At 31.9% G+C, this 20,016-nt stretch overlaps 3 protein-coding genes across 3 annotated transcripts; 2 read left to right on the forward strand and 1 right to left on the reverse strand.

Annotated features, from left to right (window-relative positions):
• The first annotated feature begins 178 nt into the window (after positions 1 to 178).
• On the forward strand, positions 179 to 1,937 carry LOC116768230 (transcription termination factor 5, mitochondrial-like). Its single transcript, XM_032658906.2, has one exon. It carries the CDS (start codon positions 283 to 285, stop codon positions 1,858 to 1,860), a length of 1,578 nt encoding a protein of 525 aa, XP_032514797.2. The 5' UTR covers positions 179 to 282; the 3' UTR covers positions 1,861 to 1,937.
• A 1,664-nt stretch (positions 1,938 to 3,601) lies between these two features.
• LOC116765675 (succinate--CoA ligase [ADP-forming] subunit beta, mitochondrial) lies at positions 3,602 to 9,252 on the forward strand. Its single transcript, XM_032655250.2, has 10 exons — positions 3,602 to 3,759; positions 4,350 to 4,547; positions 4,720 to 4,790; positions 5,096 to 5,258; positions 6,047 to 6,187; positions 7,182 to 7,308; positions 7,395 to 7,538; positions 7,742 to 7,869; positions 8,043 to 8,195; positions 8,294 to 9,252. Exons 1-10 carry the CDS (start codon positions 3,694 to 3,696, stop codon positions 8,471 to 8,473), a joined length of 1,371 nt encoding a protein of 456 aa, XP_032511141.1. The 5' UTR covers positions 3,602 to 3,693; the 3' UTR covers positions 8,474 to 9,252.
• Positions 8,843 to 19,842, reverse strand: LOC116765653 (AP-3 complex subunit delta). Its single transcript, XM_032655217.2, has 19 exons — positions 19,637 to 19,842; positions 19,463 to 19,558; positions 18,935 to 19,204; positions 18,727 to 18,856; positions 18,325 to 18,464; positions 17,665 to 17,738; positions 16,851 to 16,999; positions 16,403 to 16,548; positions 16,070 to 16,271; positions 14,400 to 14,577; positions 13,443 to 13,620; positions 13,005 to 13,201; positions 12,634 to 12,786; positions 12,168 to 12,303; positions 11,733 to 11,862; positions 11,265 to 11,387; positions 10,810 to 10,933; positions 10,121 to 10,494; positions 8,843 to 10,044 (listed from the first exon to the last, which is right to left on the reverse strand). The coding sequence occupies exons 1-19, from the start codon at positions 19,730 to 19,732 to the stop codon at positions 9,974 to 9,976; spliced, it is 2,967 nt and encodes a 988-aa protein (XP_032511108.2). The 5' UTR covers positions 19,733 to 19,842; the 3' UTR covers positions 8,843 to 9,973.
• Positions 19,843 to 20,016: the final 174 nt, after the last annotated feature.

The raw sequence follows: 20,016 nt of genomic DNA on the forward strand, positions 1-20,016 counted from the left end.
GTATTTTGATGTAACTAATTATTCTCTTCAAAGACACCAGAAAGATCTATTTTTAAAATAGCATCTAATTAAAATAAGGACCTCTTTCACAGTTATTAGAAATAATTATAATCTTTAAATTCAAAATTGTAAAACTGCTATAAGTGACAACATTTTATAGTCATTTGTCCTGGAAGTGGATAGTGAATGTCATTAAATTGTCAAAATGGTGTTTATAACTTATTATGTCAGAAGTAAAACATAGTTTATTTTTGTACTAATACTATTTAATGCCATATTAAAATGTTTTATAGGCGTTATGGTATGATTTTAAAAAGATTTTATAACAGAGAGACATGTTTATTAGGAATTATATCATTTTCAACTAATTATTGCACCAACGGTAATAACCTAAATTATCTCTGTAAATATCTAAATATAAGTAAAGATAAAGCCCAATATTTGAGTTTAAAATACCCTGTTATGAAGAATCTGGATGTAGTGCAAATCAAAGAGATCGTGGACATTTTGTACCAATCAGGATTAGATAGGAACATGATTCTTAAAAACCTTTCCTTGTTTAGTTTATCACCAATTACACTCAAATTTCGCCAAATGGTGTTACAAGAATGTGGAATAAGAAACATAACGCCGGATATTTTGCACACGTATTTGACAGTTTTAAAGCAAAAAAAAATTGGAGAATTAAAAGCAAGTGGATTAATATCAACAAACATTAATATAGAAAATAGCCTAGCCAGCTATATGACACAATGGCCCACTTCAATAACAACTTTAGTTTATGGAGATATAGAGAATTTGACTTTATATTCTTTGAGACTTAAAATAATACAGAGATATTTAGAATTGATGTTGGATTTGACATGCGAAGAATTTGAAAGAGGTTTGCATACTTATCCCACAATCAAACATAGACCGCTGCAAACAATTAATAAAATTTTAAATTTATTACAAAGAGAAGTTTTAATGCCAAATCACAAGATAAAATCTAACCTCTATCTGTTTCAAGCCGATCCAGACAATTTGAATGATTTAATATATAAATTTTGTTCTATTGGTGGTATTGACATCAAAGAAGTATTTAGACTGTATCCAAAATTAGTGATGAAAAAATATTCAACAATGCTGGAAATCAAAAATGTACTTGAAGAATTTGGGATAAGTAATGAAGCTCAAAAGAGATGTTTCCAAATATATACATTAAGTCCATCCACTATAAGGGAGAGATTGGAAAATGCAAAAACTATACCAGAGTTCAAAACATTTTTCAATCATCCGAGATTTTTGAAAATTATACACTATAACACAAAAGCATTGAAAAGAATAATGAAGTTATATGACAACAACAAAAAATGTTTGAGCCTTAACATATTATCAGGAAGTGGAGCCCACTACGAAGTGTATGAAAAATCTACTGGTGATCGATTAGGCAAAAGTAAAGATTTAATATTCTGTATCACCCAGTCATTAGGACATTCATACAGTGCAAGTAGTGTTCGTAACATTATGAAGAGACATCCATTTTGGATAAATATACCCCTCGTACAAATTAGCTATGTCTATGATAAATTAAGTACACAATTTTCTGCCAGTGATATATTTGAGAACTGTCCAATTTTATTATATCCCTGGAATAAAATTAAATCCACAATGGAACAACTGGATAAGGGACATAGTAAAAATGTTCCAGCACTATGTAATGAAAACATAAACACTAAATGTTTAACTAAATCACAAAAACTCAGTTTAATATTATATTTGCTAGAACGGAACCATTATTTCACTGGAAATGGAGTATGGACAGATGAAAAACAGAGAAATAATATAGAGATATGTAATGCAAACCAAGCAATCAATTAGAAATTTGTAAACAAAATGATGCCATAGATAATTTATTGTTTGTTTTATAATAAAGATGTTAAAATATTACAAAGTTACACTTGGTGTTTTGGAATTAGCTTTTCCCTTTTCCCATTCAATTTATAAACGTAGAAAAAAGAAAAGAGCAAAAAAAATTATGTACGTAAAAAGAAATTAACCATAGCTTGAGCTGGCACAAACAAGTTTATGCCAAGTAGGCACTACCAAAAGGTCTTCACAAAAGAACATGAAGGATCAAACGCAGCCAGGAAAGCCAGGTATCATATCAGTTCCTTAAATAAAATCTTATTATTAGCCCTTTTCTGTCTAAATCAATAAAAACAACACTACTGAAGCTGTTCCAATGTATCGTATACAAATACATATACGCTTATTTGTAGACAATGATAGGCACTAAGCGTTAATGAACTCTTTGTTCTTTTGGCGGCTGACAAAATATAAAATTTATTTTAAAAATTTAAAATTATAATTCAAAGCAAGAGTCTTAAAGGATTATTAAGTATATTTATTAGTTATTTTGGAGCCAGATCCTTCGTACCTCACTTTTAATATTAAATAACCATAAACTCTGCCGTTATGACATCATCCTATAAACGTTTATTTTTATATGCGCTTATACCCATTTATTTTAGCAAAAAATAAATTTTACATATATTTTGTTATCACGGACAGACGAGATGTGCTCCTCTCATCTCGTACTGTGTGTACGCGTAGTAATCCGAAAATTATTGGTTTCATTTAAAATTACATTTTTCTTTTGTACTTATTAACTGTGTGTTAATTATAAAGAGGCTAATTATTATAACATAATATTATTATTTTTTTTAATTTTAAGACACTGCTGTCTAAACGTAGTTTCTAGGAATAAATGGTTGTTAAAGCGAGATTAAAATCAATTGGACTGCATTTTAAGCGACTTTTAATATTATATATTATTTCTTTAACAGTTATATAAATATATTATCTTTGCACGAGTGTATAAATTACAAAATTGCTACTACGTTTCATAATTTGTCTTTTATATCTTTGATTATGTCTTGCAATCCTCAAAGAAATGGTAACAGCAATATTAAGCGAAGTTTGTTACTTTTGTAATCGCAAAATAACAAATTAAAGGGCGATCAAGAACTATGTAAAGAGTAAAGTATAATTTTATTAAATCGATTATTTAGTTTCACTCTCAATTAAATTTAAACACTTATGTAGGGTGGGGTAGCTTAATGTAGGAGACTGGAGGATCGAATTGAAGAATGTAGGTTCAAATCCTACTAGTGGCGATGTATCATTCATTGTTCAGGTTATACGTTCCATTTAATTATAATTATACATTTAACATTTCTCCAACATGTAATATTACTATATATATTATGTATACATACCAATCATGGCTTACACATTTATAATTCCAATTATTATTAAGAGAGCTTAATAAAATGCAAGTTTGTTACCCAAAAGGTTTTTTTTTCAGTTAACATAAGTAAGTAATCTGAAAAAAGATCACCCATCGTCGTTTTCTTTTCATATTGTTAATGAAAAACACTATTTTTAAATAACTTTTATTTGAAAACAATACCTATAACATAATAACCAAAACATATTATATTTCTGATAACAGATGTGCTTTAAAAAAGACACATTGATATAAAATTCAATTTCATTTTGATTTGAATAAACATTCTATTTTAATATTTTATTATCTATACAATGTAAACTACGAATAAAATATTTTTTCACGTGACAACTTTTCTATCCATGTCATTTAAATCATATAAATTCAAGTTTAGTTGGCAATACCATAGTGTGTAGTGAAAAATGGCGAATTTACTACCTCGTTCCTTTGGTCTTGCCGAAACAATTTTTGTTAAAAATGGGACGAAGGTAACTGTTAAATTTTTGTTCTTATGAACCATCTTAATATCAAAATTTGACGAGTTTGCTTTCAGTAAGCGTTTTTAATGTATGCTTATAATCAATCAATATTTTAACTTGTATGAATTATGCCGTCTTATCAGTATGCCCTTTATACCGCAAATTCAACACTGTACTTCGCGCTAATTTTGAATTTACATGTAAAGCTGATCCATCTGTTACGTAAATATCCCGGTGTAGTATTTATATAATTATAAATTTGACCTTGTCGTATACACGCCCTTACGTCATCAATCACGGTCGTGATATTTATTTTTTATTTATAAGATTAGGTCTTAACCAGATTAGAATTATCTGAAAAATAAATATTATATAAATAAGTTTCTGTTGCCCTTTTCTTGCTAGAATGATTTTTTAATCTCGCTATATAGTTTCTTAAGTGCTTATTTTATTTCTGCTAAAAAATTTAAAGCATATTCATGACAGAAAACATTGAACTATTTATAGGATACAATTCTATCTTGATTGTTTCTAGCACGTTTATCTTTTCTGATTTGGTCATTTATGTATGGTATTAAAATTTGGGTAATTTATTATAGTTGTTGGCAGCGACAACATCCCACAATCTACCAAATAATCAACAAGTTAGGCATTTGAATGTCCATGAATATGTGAGCTACACACTTCTTAGGGACAATGGCATTCCCGTGCCTAAATTTAACATTGCCAAGACCCAGGAAGAGGCAGTCAAGTATGCACAAGAACTGAACACCAAAGATATTGTACTAAAGGCTCAGGTATGTATGCAATTTATAAAACAATATTTTATCTGTTTCTGAAATTTCTATATTTTCTTATTTTGTTTATAATATAATACAATATGATAGAAACATATTATATAACTTTCTAAAATCATATATATATAATATGGTATTATTATGTATTTTTAAATTTTTTTGATATGATTAGGTTCTGGCTGGAGGTAGAGGAAAAGGTTCATTCAAAAATGGGCTGAAAGGTGGTGTTAGAATGGTTGACAAGTAAGGACAGTGAATTAATGAATTATCTGTGGAATATATTTAATACATTTTTATATTACATTTTACTAATATTTTGAAGCTGATCGTTTCATATTCATGTAGAGTTTGATTTAAAAAAAAAAAAAAAAATCTTGTCTGAAATATAGAAAAATTTTACTCACAGAGAATTTCTTACTAGCAATATATAACAATGAAAGTAATGGAAACTTTTTTAAATACAAATTGGACTATTATTACTTAAACTTCAATTTTTGTTAACAAGTTATGTTATATAGTAAATAAAATTGTAAACTTAATTGAAATAGACCTGAGGTGGCTGGAGATATTGTCGGCAAGATGCTCAAGCAGTACTTGGTGACGAAGCAGACGGGTGCAGCAGGTCGCATTTGTAACATGGTCATGGTTACCGAGAGGAAGTTCCCACGCAGAGAGTTCTATGTAGCCATCATGATGGAAAGGAGTTTTAACGTGAGATAACTTACACAAATTAATTAATTAATTATATTCTCATTGATCATTCATATTTTTAACTCTTCTGTATGTGGGTTAATTTGTAGTTATTGGGTTTTACATTGTTCATTTAATAACAATTTCCTGTTTATATACATATAAAAATAGATTTTTTTTTAGTAGGTTTACCTTAAACTACATAAAGTTAAATGAAACTAGTATTATTCGGATTTACTACGCGGATTTTATTATTTAAAAACTACATAATCCCGACGTTTCGGTTGCTGCAAAGTAAATGTTCATTTAAATGAATTCAGTTCATTTAAATGAATACTCGCAAAAATCTTAGATCTCATTATATAAAGTTAAATTTAAATATAAAGAATGATGTAATTGGTCACCAGTTTTTTTTTTTTCATAATTGGTATATTGTATTTGTTTCTTTCAAAGTTAATTTGTAGAAAAAGAAAACACATTTAAAATGAATGAAATTATGATTTTTTTTTTCTTAAACAATACATTCATCAATTACATATGCATAGTTTAATATCCAATTGAATGTGAGTTGTATAATTGCCTGTCCATCAATGTTCATTAGTTCATGAATGTATCAATTAATACTGTACTTTTTGTACTTCATATAATGTACTGATCAATACAATTTTCTTTTTTTTTATATGACGTAACATATTCTCATAATACGGACATCCTATTTAATCTTTGACAAAGTTTTGTAATACATGTACATGTAGAGTTTATTTATATTATATATGTATTAAATGAAGTTTCAATAAACCGTGCCACAGGGTCCGGTAATCATTGCATCATCTCAAGGAGGTGTCAACATTGAGGATGTGGCTGCCGAGAATCCCGATGCCATCACATATGAACCCATAGATATTGTCACCGGCATCACTGATGAACAAATATCCCGTGTTATTAACAAGGTATAACAAATGAAATTAGGGTTCACATTGTAGTGGGTTTAGAACAAGACATTTTATAGTAAAAATAATATACACATAATTTTTATATCTCTGTTTATATTAAGAAAGATGTCGTACTAACTTGGTTAATACTTTAAATACAATGAGAGCTATGGTTGATAAAGACAGTTTCAGTAAAAATTTTTTTCACATAATACAGATTATGTAAATTGAATCTCAAACTTAACAAATTTTTTGCTTCCGAACTATTTTGAAGTAAATATTTTTTTTTTTTTTAACAATATCAGGGTTTAAGGCCAAAGGGTTAAAGTTATTAAGTTAGTTAAGAGATTGAGAATAATTTTTGAATTCATACTAAAATTATTGGTACTTTGTAATTTGTGCACTTATTTCCATTTTGTTACTTGGTTAAAATGTGTAGTAACAAGTATTTTAACTCTTTACAAAATATCTATATACTGTATAAGAAACTATATCATAAATATTACTGCATTGCAGCTATAAAATTGTTTTTAAGTGTTTTGACAATGAGTCACTTAAACATAGTTACATAATTTAAGATAGTTAAGTACAAGGAGCGATATATTGTTTAACATTATATGAATAGCCTTTGTTAGCGATTATTTCATTAGTTTTTAAAATCATATATATATAAATTTATTAAAATTAATAATTTTTCATTGAATTTTCACAATGTTTGATATAATTCAAATTAAAGAATAAGAAATTATTTTGCTTCTGTTTGTGGAATGAAAGACAATGTCAGAATGAGCTGACTATTCATGAGTAGTGGTTTCATTGGTTCTGAGATGTTTTTCATTTTGCCAATCAAATTATTGAATTTAAAAGACAATGAATTATATATAATAAATAGAAGATTTAATATTATTTGGAAATATATTTACTACAATACATTATCACTTTAAAAATAAATTGAGAAGTCTTAAATCATTATCGATTCAAATGTTTAAGTAATTTTAATGTTAATTTATAGATAGGACTTCAAGAACATGCCCCAGCGGCTAGTGATATGATGAAGAAAATGTATGACTTGTTCTGTAAGAAAGATGCTTTACTGATTGAAGTCAACCCTTATGCCGAGGACGCTCTAACAGGACAATGTAAGTTATCAAATGTACTGAGATTTATATATATATATCTTCCCTTGAAACAATTTCCCGAATAATAATAAATGTATGTTTTTCAGTCTTCTGCCTGGATGCTAAGTTTAGATTTGACGACAACGCTCAGTTTAGACAGAAGGAACTCTTCAAGCTTAGAGATATTTCCCAAGAAGACCCCAAAGAGATTGAGGCAGCCAAGTTTGACTTGAACTACATCGCTCTTGACGGTTCGTAAAATATAATTAATCTGACCAAACATACAAAATATATTGAATATGATAATAGTAAAAAGCTATCAAAGTAAAATAAGATATTATTTTGTCGTTTTATCAAGACAGCCAATTCCTGTTAGTTCATTTATTAATGTTTTTGGTTTTAATACATATTTTTTGTTTTATATATGTGAGTTAACAATGAGAGTAACTTGCAGGTAGTATTGGTTGTATGGTGAATGGAGCTGGTCTTGCTATGGCCACTATGGATATCATCAAACTATACGGAGGGGACCCAGCCAACTTCCTCGACGTTGGAGGAGGCGCCACCGCTCAGGCCGTCTCGGTAATACACTGGACTTAGATCACTTTTTTTTGGAGACTATTGCTTCACAATATATTGTTGTTTAATACAATCTATATTGAAATCATTTCCACAAATATTTAATACAAGGCATAGTGTAGTAGAGATGTAACATTGGAAAACATAGTTAATAATATTTTTATCGCACGTTGCAGGAGGCATTCAAGATTATCTTATCAGACCCAAAGGTGTCTGCTATCTTAGTGAACATCTTCGGAGGAATTATGCGCTGTGACGTCATCGCCGAGGGTATCATCAACGCTGCGAAGAACCTCAACATCCAAATACCAGTGATTGTACGACTTCAGGTAAACATATTATACACTATAATCATAGTTTAGCTTTACCAGGCAACATGCTTTAAGCATTTTCCAAATATATTTATTAACTAATCATTAATTATCAGGGTACCAAAGTCAATGAGGCTCGCAAGTTGATCGCGGATTCGGGTCTGCGCATTGTACCCAGAGACGACCTGGACGAGGCGGCCCAGCTCGCCGTGCAACTCTCCGAGATCGTGTCCCTCGCCAAGAAAGCCGGAGTCGAGGTCAAATTCGATATCCCTAAATACATGTTAGAAAAGTAAAGCCATAAAGTATTACCATAATCAAAAATGAATATTAAAAAAAAAAACTGTTAATCTCATTCACCTCTTTCGAATATGGAACACCACGCTTGTTGTTGATATAGTTAATCATATGTAAGAATCATGCGCTGTGTTATTTATTGTAGATGACATTTAGTTTGTAGGTACAAAATGTTTCATTTATATTTTTGATCGTTTTATTTGTAATTGTTGTATTTTATTAAATAAGTAACAGTTCTTGTTTACATGTTTATTATAACCTTTAGTGTATTAAGCACTGTTCTATGATAATTGTAGTAAAATTTTGAAGCCAAACATTTACTGTCCACTTTGGTGTTCCTTGTACTCGCCTTTTTTTTAAATAACATCTTATTTATTGTACTTTAAGAGTAAGTAAATAAATATTGGTTGCATATAATGTTTAATTACACCGAAGACTTTCTTTCGCTCATTAATGGAGTCCGACTTGTTATATTGATGTTTCTATGTAGTATTTAACCACATTATTATAAATGACATTGTTTACTTGTATAGTAATTTGCCAATTTGTATAGGGACAGCGTTGCCCTCGAACGTGTATCTTCGCAATAATTATGTATTTCGTACTTTGCGTACTTTGTATGTATGTTTCTTTGTAAATAGTGAACCGTTTCATCTTAGTCCAAACATTTTATCAATGGGTATTCTTAATATAACAGTACAATAAGTTATGTATTTATTCGATTTATCCAAGTGATATTTATTGTGTTGCTGTAAACAGTAATAAACTATTATATTAATATCTAGTTTTATTTGATTAAAACCTTTTTATTTTATGTTTAAAGTGTCTTATAGCTAGTCTTAATAACCTATTTGTAGTTATATAATTGTTGGACACAAAAACTGATATTTTATTAATAAATTACCTAGAGACGAAAGTTTTATTAGTAAGAAGTAATTAGTTAATTTGTAAATTCCATTCTTACGTGCTATGGACATGCCAAAGATTATTATTTTTTTATTTTTAATTTTTAACTTGCTTAACTTTAATCGTTAAAATGTATAATTTACAGGTTTCCATTATGTACAAGAGTAAAAAAGGTGGCAGATCGCGTTGTCCTTAATTCTGTAAAGGATCAATATATTTTTTTTTTACTACAAATCAATGAAATTATATTATATTTTTTTATAATCGCATTATTATATATGTATTTGGATGTGACAGTAATTAAAAATGGTAATCTATGAATCTGCGATAGCATTTTTATTTTTTAATAATAACTGAATAAAACTGTACATGATTATACATATTTATTATCATTAGTCTACATCAATAGAAATATGTGTTATTTTCAAATGGACACATTCCACATTTAAGAATAAAAACATTACCTATAATATATTTATATAAATGAATCTAACTAATATAACAAAATTAATCAAACATTTGTTTGTTCAAATTGCACTGAGACAGCGTGTGGAGAGGATTCGGGAAAGATAGAGTTAATATTATGCCATTCACTATACAACCTCTTTGCTTGGTGTTGAAATACCTATTGCTTCTTCATAACCTAATTTAGTTTCATGTTTTCCTGAAACGTAATAATTTTATGTAAGAACAATAAAATCAAATATTTATATAACATTTGTGTTTATAAGACGACTAACCTTTCTTAGATGTCTTCTTTTTCTTCGAATCTTTCTCCTTAGTGTCTTTCTTTGACTTTTTATGTTTTTCAGTCTTAATTTTCTCTGGCTTGTCATCCTGAATATCATTTTTAACGATCTCATTACTCTTAGATTCGTTTTCAGTTTCGATCAACAGTATGTCCTCGACCTTATTTTCCGTTTCCGGTAATATGAGGTCGGCTTCTTTGTTCCGTTTAGAGCTCTTGGATTTCTTTTTGTGAGTAGATTTTTCGGAGGTTTTCTTTTCCGTAGATTTGTTTTTCTTGGATTCTGTTTTCTTACTGAGTAAGCCACTCTCGGGTAGCGGGTACGATCGCGTCCGTGTGCTGAGCAACTCTTCCTCGCGTAATGGCCTTTGGAATTACATTACATTACAATGATATTCGATAGTATACAAATTAAATTTTTGAGACTTAGAAAAACACAGACAATTAGTTATTTGGTTACTCAGTAAGGACCGCTCAATTTATGAAGTCAAATTATTATTATTTTTTTTCTGGGAAGTCTATATTATCATAAAGTCTTTCTTGTTGAAATAACAAGATTTGAAACTAAAAATCAATTCATGTTATAAATGCTCATTAGTCGTTGCTACAACGTAAATTACAATAGTTACACATTATGTTTACAAAATTTATCTTGTCTGGTTGGCATTTTCGTGTACTTACATGTCGAGGTCAAGGTCAAGCGCTCGGTGGGGATCGTCGCGGGGCGGAGGCTCGTCGTCGGAGGCCGCAGCACCCTCCGGTAACTCGCCGCCCTCCGCCACCGTAGGTCGGGACACTGACGCGTCTGAAAAACATTGACATAACATATTCTTGTTCTAATTTTTCTCTTCTCTTGATCGCGGTTACTCCAAAGTAAACGAAACTACGGACAAAGGTAACCAATATAACTCACATGTAACCGTATGTTACATTTGTTGGAGCTAGTATAAAAAAAATTATGTTCAAAAATATTTCAAAATTATATACGTCGACTCTTAATAATTTTACGCAATGAAATCAATTCATTCCTATGATTAGAGATTGATAAGTTAGTGTTACTAAACCTGTTTATAGGTTGTGGAAAAGTTTCGTAATGTATTTAAGATAAAATTGTTTGGGACCCCATTATCTCATACCGTCACTCTCCGACTCGGACGAATGTCTCTCTACTTTGTTCTTCCGTTTCTTAGACGGCCTCTTCTTTTCCTTCGTCTTCTTCGAGTTTTCTTTCGACATTAAGTACTTATCAGATCTCTTAACTGAAATGTGAACAATAATTTACAAAATTTCTGACTCCTTATCGATTAAAAACTTAAAAATATATATTAATTTATATTATAAATATCTTATTAATATAAATTATTGAAGCGAGGACAAAATAAAATTTTTATCAGTAACTTTATCGACATTAAAAGGACATATCACATTCAATGTACAAATTATTAATTAACACAGTTCATTTGACCGACATTGATCAAAAACTAAACATGTCATAGTACCAACCGGACAAATAGCTCGAGTCTTTTTTGGACAAACATATAAAACCTTTTCCAACACTATTCCAGGTATGTACGTGTAGTATGCAAGCGGTAAATCAATCTAACCGGTTATTTGCAGCGGCACGTCTAAAGCGATCTCAGCGACGGGCGGGTCCTCGTCCTCCTGCTGGTAGCGGCCGTCGTCCTTCAAGTAGTGAGGGTTGTTGGCCTGTTCCAGGAGACGAGCCTCGCGCAACTACGAAATAATATTATTGAACACGTTTTAAACCCACGAACATATAACAGACATTTACACACTGGCAGCAACAACTTTATGTTGTAATAAAGACTTTTCGCGGACGGATATTTAAACAATGTTTTTTGGATTCAAGAATTTAGGCCAGGTTTAGACTGTAGCCACCGTAAGTCCGAATGACATAGTTTAATTTAAACTCTTGTTACTTTTAAACTCAGATTAAAGCTCAATTAAAACAGACGTTTAAAAAATGTTTTACGTTGACTACATTATAATTCACTACGTTATGACTCCTGTGTACAAACCGACTGTAGTGTAGTGACGGGTGTTGCGGGTTTTTGTTCTGGCTGCGGTGCGACGAACAGAGCGTCCTCTTCCGCCTCAGAGGAGGAACTGTCTGACGACCACCGCGACGAAGACTGCCACTCGCTGAGATCCAGGCTGGTGATGTGATAAGCATTTATATAATACACGAAACACATTTATCATGGCTGCTGGGATCGCATTAGAAACAAAATTGTTATCTCTCACTAACTCGTTATAAAATCTTTTTACGTGTATGAATTCCTCATTCAGCATTATTTATCTGAATTATAATTTTGGTAGATGAATGTATACAAGTGCATGTTGTAGCGGGTCTTATTGCTCAAGGTATGCCTGTACTACGATAGAGAGTGAGGGTACATACTAATTGGCCGAACCGAATCATTCATTTTGTAGATAAGTTAAATTATGTGAAATTTGTTCCAAACATATTTATTTTCTACTTACTCCGGCGGCATCGGTACTTTCTTCTGTGCCTTGGGCGCTACGGGCTTGAGCTCACCCTCGAACAAACCAGCCAGCTCTGCTATGAGGCCGCCACTGAAACCTTCGTCGTCTCCGCCATTCATGTCACTATCACCAATGATGTCCACGCCGTTGCTAAATAAAATTGTAGTTAAATATCTTCTATATAAAAATAATAAAGTATCTGAAGTGAAATGCATTCGTAAAAACACAAATGAGCACACTCACGCGCACACACACACACACTCAACATAACATACACATACAGTTGATTACACACATATAGCCGAGCACGGGTGCACGCACAGTGTACACACACACATATGTACGTTCGTAGTGTCCATATGTCTAACCTCTGTTCCGGTTCGTGTTCTACCAAGGTGTCGGTGACGTCATTGTGGATGACGTCACTGCCGAGCGCGGGATCCGTGGGGTTGATCTTCCTCAACACTATACGCAGTAGTGCTGTAGCGTTGTGGGCTCGCTCCTGTACCTCCATATCCTCGCTGCTGAGTAAAGGCTGCATGCCCGCCAGGGTCTCGTGGATAACCTTTGATATAAAACATAAACATGAAAATTTTGAATTTAGTGAGTAATAATACTATTTTTTTTTTTTTTGGGAATTTTATAAAAGCCAAATATATTGCAGAACAAGATTTTTTTTTAATGAAATATGCTGAGTATTTTGTTTTTAGTGTAAATTAAATGCGAACTGATAAGAATATGAAACGTATATTGTGTTATACGAGGAATCAGTGTAGTAAATATATTTAGGTTTACTGTGTACAGACCGAGAGCGCGGCGGTGCGCTCGCCTCTGTTCTCATACAACAGGAGCAGTCTGGCGGTGAGTTTGAGGGCGGCGTGCACACACACCGCCCGGGCCCGCATATGCGCGCTGGACGGGCCCGCGTGGAGGCCGGCACACACCAGCAGAGGAGACAGGGAAGATCGCATCACCGGCTCCTCGCTGAGGAACAGGTCACGTGACATGTCACGTCATTAGTTGGATAAAAATGAGATCCGAGATTTTCGCGAGTATTCATTGATAGAAAATTAATATTTTTCGCATTAAACGAAGCGTTTATAACAATTTTTAAAATAATCCCGAGGTTTCGGTTCGATCGACTTCGCAGCAACCGTGATCACCGGCAGACGATGTGTCACATGAGATGGATAAAAAACGACAATAGCAGACGATCAAGAAATTACCATCTATTCAAATATTTAATTTTATTTTTGCAACAACTTTAAGTATTTTAAACAACATTCATAATTAAAGAGTTCTTTCGAGATGACCAACCAATATAAATTTATTTATATGATCGGACATGTTTTGCATTGCCAAACTAGATACGGAGAGTTCACAATTATTTACCCACAAAACATCGCACGTGATGGCATCACAGTGGGTTGCAAACTTGTTATTAGAGTACAGTTATAATGAATGAAACAGGAACAAACATTTATTTGACCATTCATATAAACATTTTTTGTTGGCGACTTCTTCTGCGTGGGATTATTTTACAGTCTATGACCTACGTCACGACTCCATACTAAATACAACTGTTGTTCATTGATCGGACAAGAATTACACAAAATTTCACAATAAATTTTCTCCCTTAGCCTATTCTGATGTCTGGGCTACATTATTGGAAAACTTCGTCTCAAACTGTGTAGTTTTTACATGCATACATGTTCACAATAATTCACATGTACAATATGCATACATATATGCTATGTACTAACGTGCAGTATTCGCTGAGTACATAGGCGGCGGCGTACAACACCTCCCTGGAGGCGGCACGAGGCGCGTGTTGTGTTGCGGCGGTGCGGGTCACCAGCGACGAGCACTCGCGGGCGGCGAAAGCCCGGGTCTCCGACACCCGGGCCCCCACCTCCAATAACTGCCCGGCTATCATACAACCTGGAAATGTTTAAATTCGATGTCATTTTTATCAATATGAATTAATAACTTAGTTAAAATTAACGTAAAATGAATTTATTACGTTGACTGTATCATGTCACGTTATATAGAACAGTAAGGGCATGACTTTTTTTTGTCAACCGTCCTATGCTATACAGGGTGACATGTTTGCTACATATAAGTTTCCAAATAAAAATATGACACAAAAAGGATTTCAGAACAGGTTGTTATTATGTTTGTATATAAACGAAATGTGTATTTTTTATACAAATTAATTATTACATCTAACATGTAAATGAACACGAGAGCTCGGTGTCCACGTTTTGTTACAATCCTTTTACCTAATAGCTCTTCAAACAATCCACGCTAAATAAAATAAACATAGTTTATTAAACTTCCTAGCTACAAATTCTCAATCATTCAATTCTCAGTTTATGAAAACTTCCAGATTATTTAGCAACTGACTAATAAATTCGCCTGTCTATTAATACTATTTTAATTTCATTATATTTTGTCCAAGGAATGAATACAATATTTCCGGCATTAGCACTCAGTATTTATATCAGTTCAGCGTTGTATCATACGATTACACAGTCTATAACTTGTAACAAATATTTAAGTAAATGTGCACGTTTTAGGACCATGTCAAATTAATCAAAACAAACTATAGACGGTTTTGAGGACAAAAGTTTTGGGTTCGATAGATAAAAGTTAATAAGAATTGAGATCAGAAGTTGTATTCTATATGGAAATTCTATTCATCAGATAGTTTTAATATGAAATGAGAAAGAATAATGATTTACAGAGCGGAAATATACAACTGATTATGTCATATATATTATCCGTATAAAAACGCCCACAACGTGATGTAATTCTATAGTACATAAAATTTTATTATAAGTGGACCTTATTAACATAATTTGAGTAACTTTTTTATCTATTTAGAAGAAATAAAGCAGTATTACTTTTTTACCAATAGGTTTATCAGTTAAGATTCATCACACTCGAATATTAAAATTTCCTACAAATTAAATTTAAATTTCGAATTTGTTACTTAAATTTGGAACTAGAATCAGAGAAGTTTAAGAATTAGACATACGTGTGTCCTGAAGTAAGATGCGTTCTAAATTTAACTAATTTTTTTATAAATGCCTATTACACATAATAAAGACAAAATAATAGCTTTCAAATAAAGTACATTACTTAAATTTTTCATATAGATATCTAATTTTCAATTTAAAACAAATCAAATAGCAAAATGCCATACACACAAACCTTCATATATCCTCACTCACGCAAACACGTACAACCACTAATATTAACACACACTAATTCATATTCACATATACGGACTGCTATTCACACACAGTCACGCGCACACATACGCACTCACCCACACATATATAAACACATAGGTGGACTAAAACATGCATTCGGATACGCGTACACTTATAAGCACATTCTCCCACACACACAGACTTTCTATACGCACCGTGTTTAGCGCTGGTCTCCATTTCAGTGAGTTCCGTCAGCACCGTGATGTACCACTCGAAGTGCACCACATGCTGGTAGTTGTTCTGGGAGCAGATCTCAATCATCCTGGTCAACAGCTCGTCCCTGTACAGCGTACCCTCAGCTCGTTCCATGTGTACCATCAGTTTCTTCACTATCTCTATCAAATTCTTCTTCGACACCTGTTCACGGATCGAGTAAGAACATAGATTATATGACTCAGATGAATATTTTAACATATTTAGTAAAATAATACAGACGTTCGATATTTAAATATTGTATTAAACATATTTTGTATGCGAATATCACATACCATTCCATACAGCAGGCCGAGAGCTCTTAGTCTTATAGACTCGTCCTTATCATCCAAACAGGCCAGGACGAGGTCCTTGTGAGCTTGAACTGATTTCGGATGAGACTTCAGTATCCGAGACATAGCCAGCAGACCCAGATACTTCACTAGAAGAGAAAACATTATAAACTGACAGTACACAAAGTTCACTGCGTCAACATTATGATAGTAAGTCCCATTTATAGGCAATAAATTTTTATTTAATCAAAATTCTTATTATCTGGTAATAAAATTTAGATAAATTATGACATGTATCCTTAAAAATATAACGGCAGGAATACACTGTTATAAGACAGACAGTCGCAGTGGTACTCGTTTCGAATAAAAAAAACCCAGTTATCCGACCAATTCTTCCAAGGACCCTAATAACTAACAATTCAGATTACTGTCTCTGATTGTTATAACTAACAATTCTGATCGCTGTCCTCTATAAGTATCCGTAGTTTCTGTACACAGAGCTGTACTGATGCTGCATGGCCCGGCATGCCGCTGCTGATGCTGATAAGAACAGCTATCACAGTGTTGATGCACTCGTACAGCAGAGACATGGCTGACGTGCTGCAAATACATTGAACAATGCAATCTGCATGATTGTATAAATAATGTTAACGCATATCATGCGTATGCATGATTCGCGTTATGTTAGTATAGAAACAGTATTAAATTAAATAGTAATATCAATTACTGTTAAAGTTCACTACTCACCACTAAAACTCTGACTCGACCTCATAACAGGTGTATAAATATATTTTAGCGTTTTAAAAATGCCAATGATACATAAAGCCTGGTATTTTTAAGTTTCTTCTAATTTTACATGTTAACAAATTATTAATTTCTGGTGCCATAGTTTAAGTATTATGACGGTGGTAATAAAAATTACAAATTATAAAATGTATCATATTATTAGTGCTAGTGTATGCTATTGTTCTTATACAATGCATGACATTAACGCAAGTCATGCATGCATCAAGCTTATCGTGTCCCTTATCCTTAGAGGTTTCGCTCAAGTGCATTGACAAAGTTACGGCTATATGTATGCTTGACTAGTGTTAAGTAAGCGTGATATCAATCTAAATAAAATAAAGCACTATTCACACAACTCAGAACAAGCCGCCAAGCTGTGATAACTTCTAACGCCTTATCCGCTGATCGTCTACATTCCCTTCACCCCATAGAGTTTATTAATTAAAATGTTATTAAACCTCAGCCACCGTACGACTCACCTATGTATTAAATTAGTTAATGGTTCTATCAGTTTCTTGCCAAGTCGAGGCTCTAATGGGGTTAAGGCACCAAACTGTAACAAACACAATGATTCTACATAAAACTAGCATATGCATGGGCCTGTATCTAGTCATGGTAACATCGTTATATAATTTATACCCCAGAAAAATTCATGTTGTGTCAGCAGCGGCAAAAAATATAAAATGTGTAACATGCCAATTATGTGTATCATGTGGTAGGGTGTATTAAATAATTTCGCTTGTGTTGAAGGTTGTATACATGTGTATCATGATTTATACTATAGCATATGCGTTCAAAGCCAGTCTCAAGTGTCACATAATCTCATCGAGTATGATTCTAGCTGCTAACTTTTCATATGGTGGGTACCTGCAAATTAGGTCTATGAGGCTTTGAGTTATTTTTCTTCCGATATCTGGTTCATACTGAGTCATTAAACCAAACTGTGAATAATTAATAATTTGTGAAAATATACCTTTATAACTGTTCGGTGGTAGCTAAAGTATTTTAATATTACATTATGCATCTCAAGAAAAACATTTTTTTTATTTCGCTGCATTCATAATTCCTGTTTAAATTATTATTAACATATAATTATAATAAAATTGATATATATAGTCGTGTTAAAACATATATCTCACCAGTTTTATTATCTTTATCAACATCCAATTGTTAGTGGAGGTGGTCATTAGCTTAAAGAAGACGGGAGCCAGTGACAGATAATTCTTGGGATTCTTCCGGGCCAATTCACACACAACATTCACAGCAGCTGACTGTACACCTACACATTAACACATCTTTTTATAGGCCATAATTAATTAACATTATAAATTGTTAAAAGAGTAATCAAGCAATATAAGTGAGTTAAATAAATACAAAAAAAAAACACATTAAATTATTTAATTTTATTTCCTGAGTTGCAGTTTGTACTAAATTATTAGCATATCAAAGAGGTGATATGTTTCTTCATACAATAATAATATACTATATGTGTAATTAATAAAAACTGATTTATTTCAATAACAATATTGAGAATTATTTACCGGGATCGGGATCTTCAAGTTTCTCTTTTAACTTAGGAAAAGCTGGTCTCAAAGCTTCGGGATATCTTAAGAATACTTTGTACATCATCAACACCGCCTTCATTCTGAGATAGGGTTTCGTAGAACTCATCTATTTGCAAACATTTATATAAATATTTATATGTATTATCCTATCAATACTACAATCAATACATGTTCTGTAACATACCAATGTCATGATATCATTAGCTAAGTCTCTCGCCAGATCATGAGATATGAAACAGCTGAGACCACTAAGTGCCAGGCCTGCTTCATACTGGTTTTGAGCATTCAGATCTTTTCTTATCATATTAGTGGTAAGCATAAGCAGCTCGGAGTCTGCATGGAATGACTGACTAGCAGCTAAATATCCAATACGTTTATATGTAAACTTAGTTGAACTCATAACTTCAATTATATTAAATATAGCCCAGGATATGTCATATCCTAACATTTGAAGCTGCAAGTGAATGTTATAATAAATAAAATTTATAATTAGCATACATTTATTAATTGTCACACATTGTAGAATAACAAATAATATAAAATATTTTTAAGATCAATTTCAATTGTCACTTTGAAAATTTGAAAAATAAATCAGTTCTTTTATTTTATAAGCAACTGTATTCATTAACATTTAATAAAACTAACACACACTGTGTCAATTAACGAAGGGTATCAGATTATGTCTGAAATAATTTCATTAGGCGTAACTTACATATGTTAGTTTGGCGACAGCGTTAGCTTTCACCCCGATATTATCTTGCCGCAATTCAACTTTAATTTCTTCCATACATTGTGCTATATATTTTGCCTTAAATTAATTCGACACATTAAATTATAAATGAATAAAATTATAAACTAATAAAACGAGTTTCAAATTAATTCATACCTCGTTATCTTTGTTATTTCTTATCCCACGAACTAAATCCGTAAGATTTTTGTCAAACATTCTTTCGAAGTTACCCTTAACTTTTTTTAAAGCCATAGTGGAGATTTAAGTTTCTTACTCATAACTTCACAATATATACTGTATAATAATTAATAACACTAAATTTAAGAAACCGTGAATGATGTCAAAAAGAAATAATGAAACTGACAGTCCATCAAATTCGTCTACGCAATGTTGGCTATAATGTTGCCCGTTCATTTTTCTTTTATTTTTGCAAATCTTTTATGACGTGATATTTTTACTTAATATGATTATTTTTTTCTTCTTATTAAAATTAGATCTAAAAAAACAATGAATATTTAAATTAACTATAAATCTAC

This window comes from Danaus plexippus (genome assembly GCF_018135715.1).
Source record: "Danaus plexippus chromosome 3 unlocalized genomic scaffold, MEX_DaPlex mxdp_30, whole genome shotgun sequence".
Taxonomy (NCBI): domain Eukaryota; kingdom Metazoa; phylum Arthropoda; class Insecta; order Lepidoptera; family Nymphalidae; genus Danaus; species Danaus plexippus.

Excerpts from the sequence above, each read along its gene's own strand:
- LOC116765675 (XM_032655250.2), top strand. The coding sequence starts at position 3,694 with ATGGCGAATTTACTACCTCGTTCCTTTGGTCTTGCCGAAACAATTTTT. Across the intron at positions 3,760-4,349 it reads TTGTTAAAAATGGGACGAAG|TTGTTGGCAGCGACAACATC; the intron begins GTAACTGTTAAA and ends AATTTATTATAG. Across the intron at positions 7,539-7,741 it reads GAACTACATCGCTCTTGACG|GTAGTATTGGTTGTATGGTG; the intron begins GTTCGTAAAATA and ends AGTAACTTGCAG.
- LOC116768230 (XM_032658906.2), top strand. The coding sequence starts at position 283 with ATGTTTTATAGGCGTTATGGTATGATTTTAAAAAGATTTTATAACAGA.
- LOC116765653 (XM_032655217.2), bottom strand. The coding sequence starts at position 19,732 with ATGGCTTTAAAAAAAGTTAAGGGTAACTTCGAAAGAATGTTTGACAAA. Across the intron at positions 19,559-19,636 it reads GAAATAACAAAGATAACGAG|GCAAAATATATAGCACAATG; the intron begins GTATGAATTAAT and ends AATTAATTTAAG. Across the intron at positions 10,934-11,264 it reads GTCCGAGTCGGAGAGTGACG|ACGCGTCAGTGTCCCGACCT; the intron begins GTATGAGATAAT and ends AATGTTTTTCAG.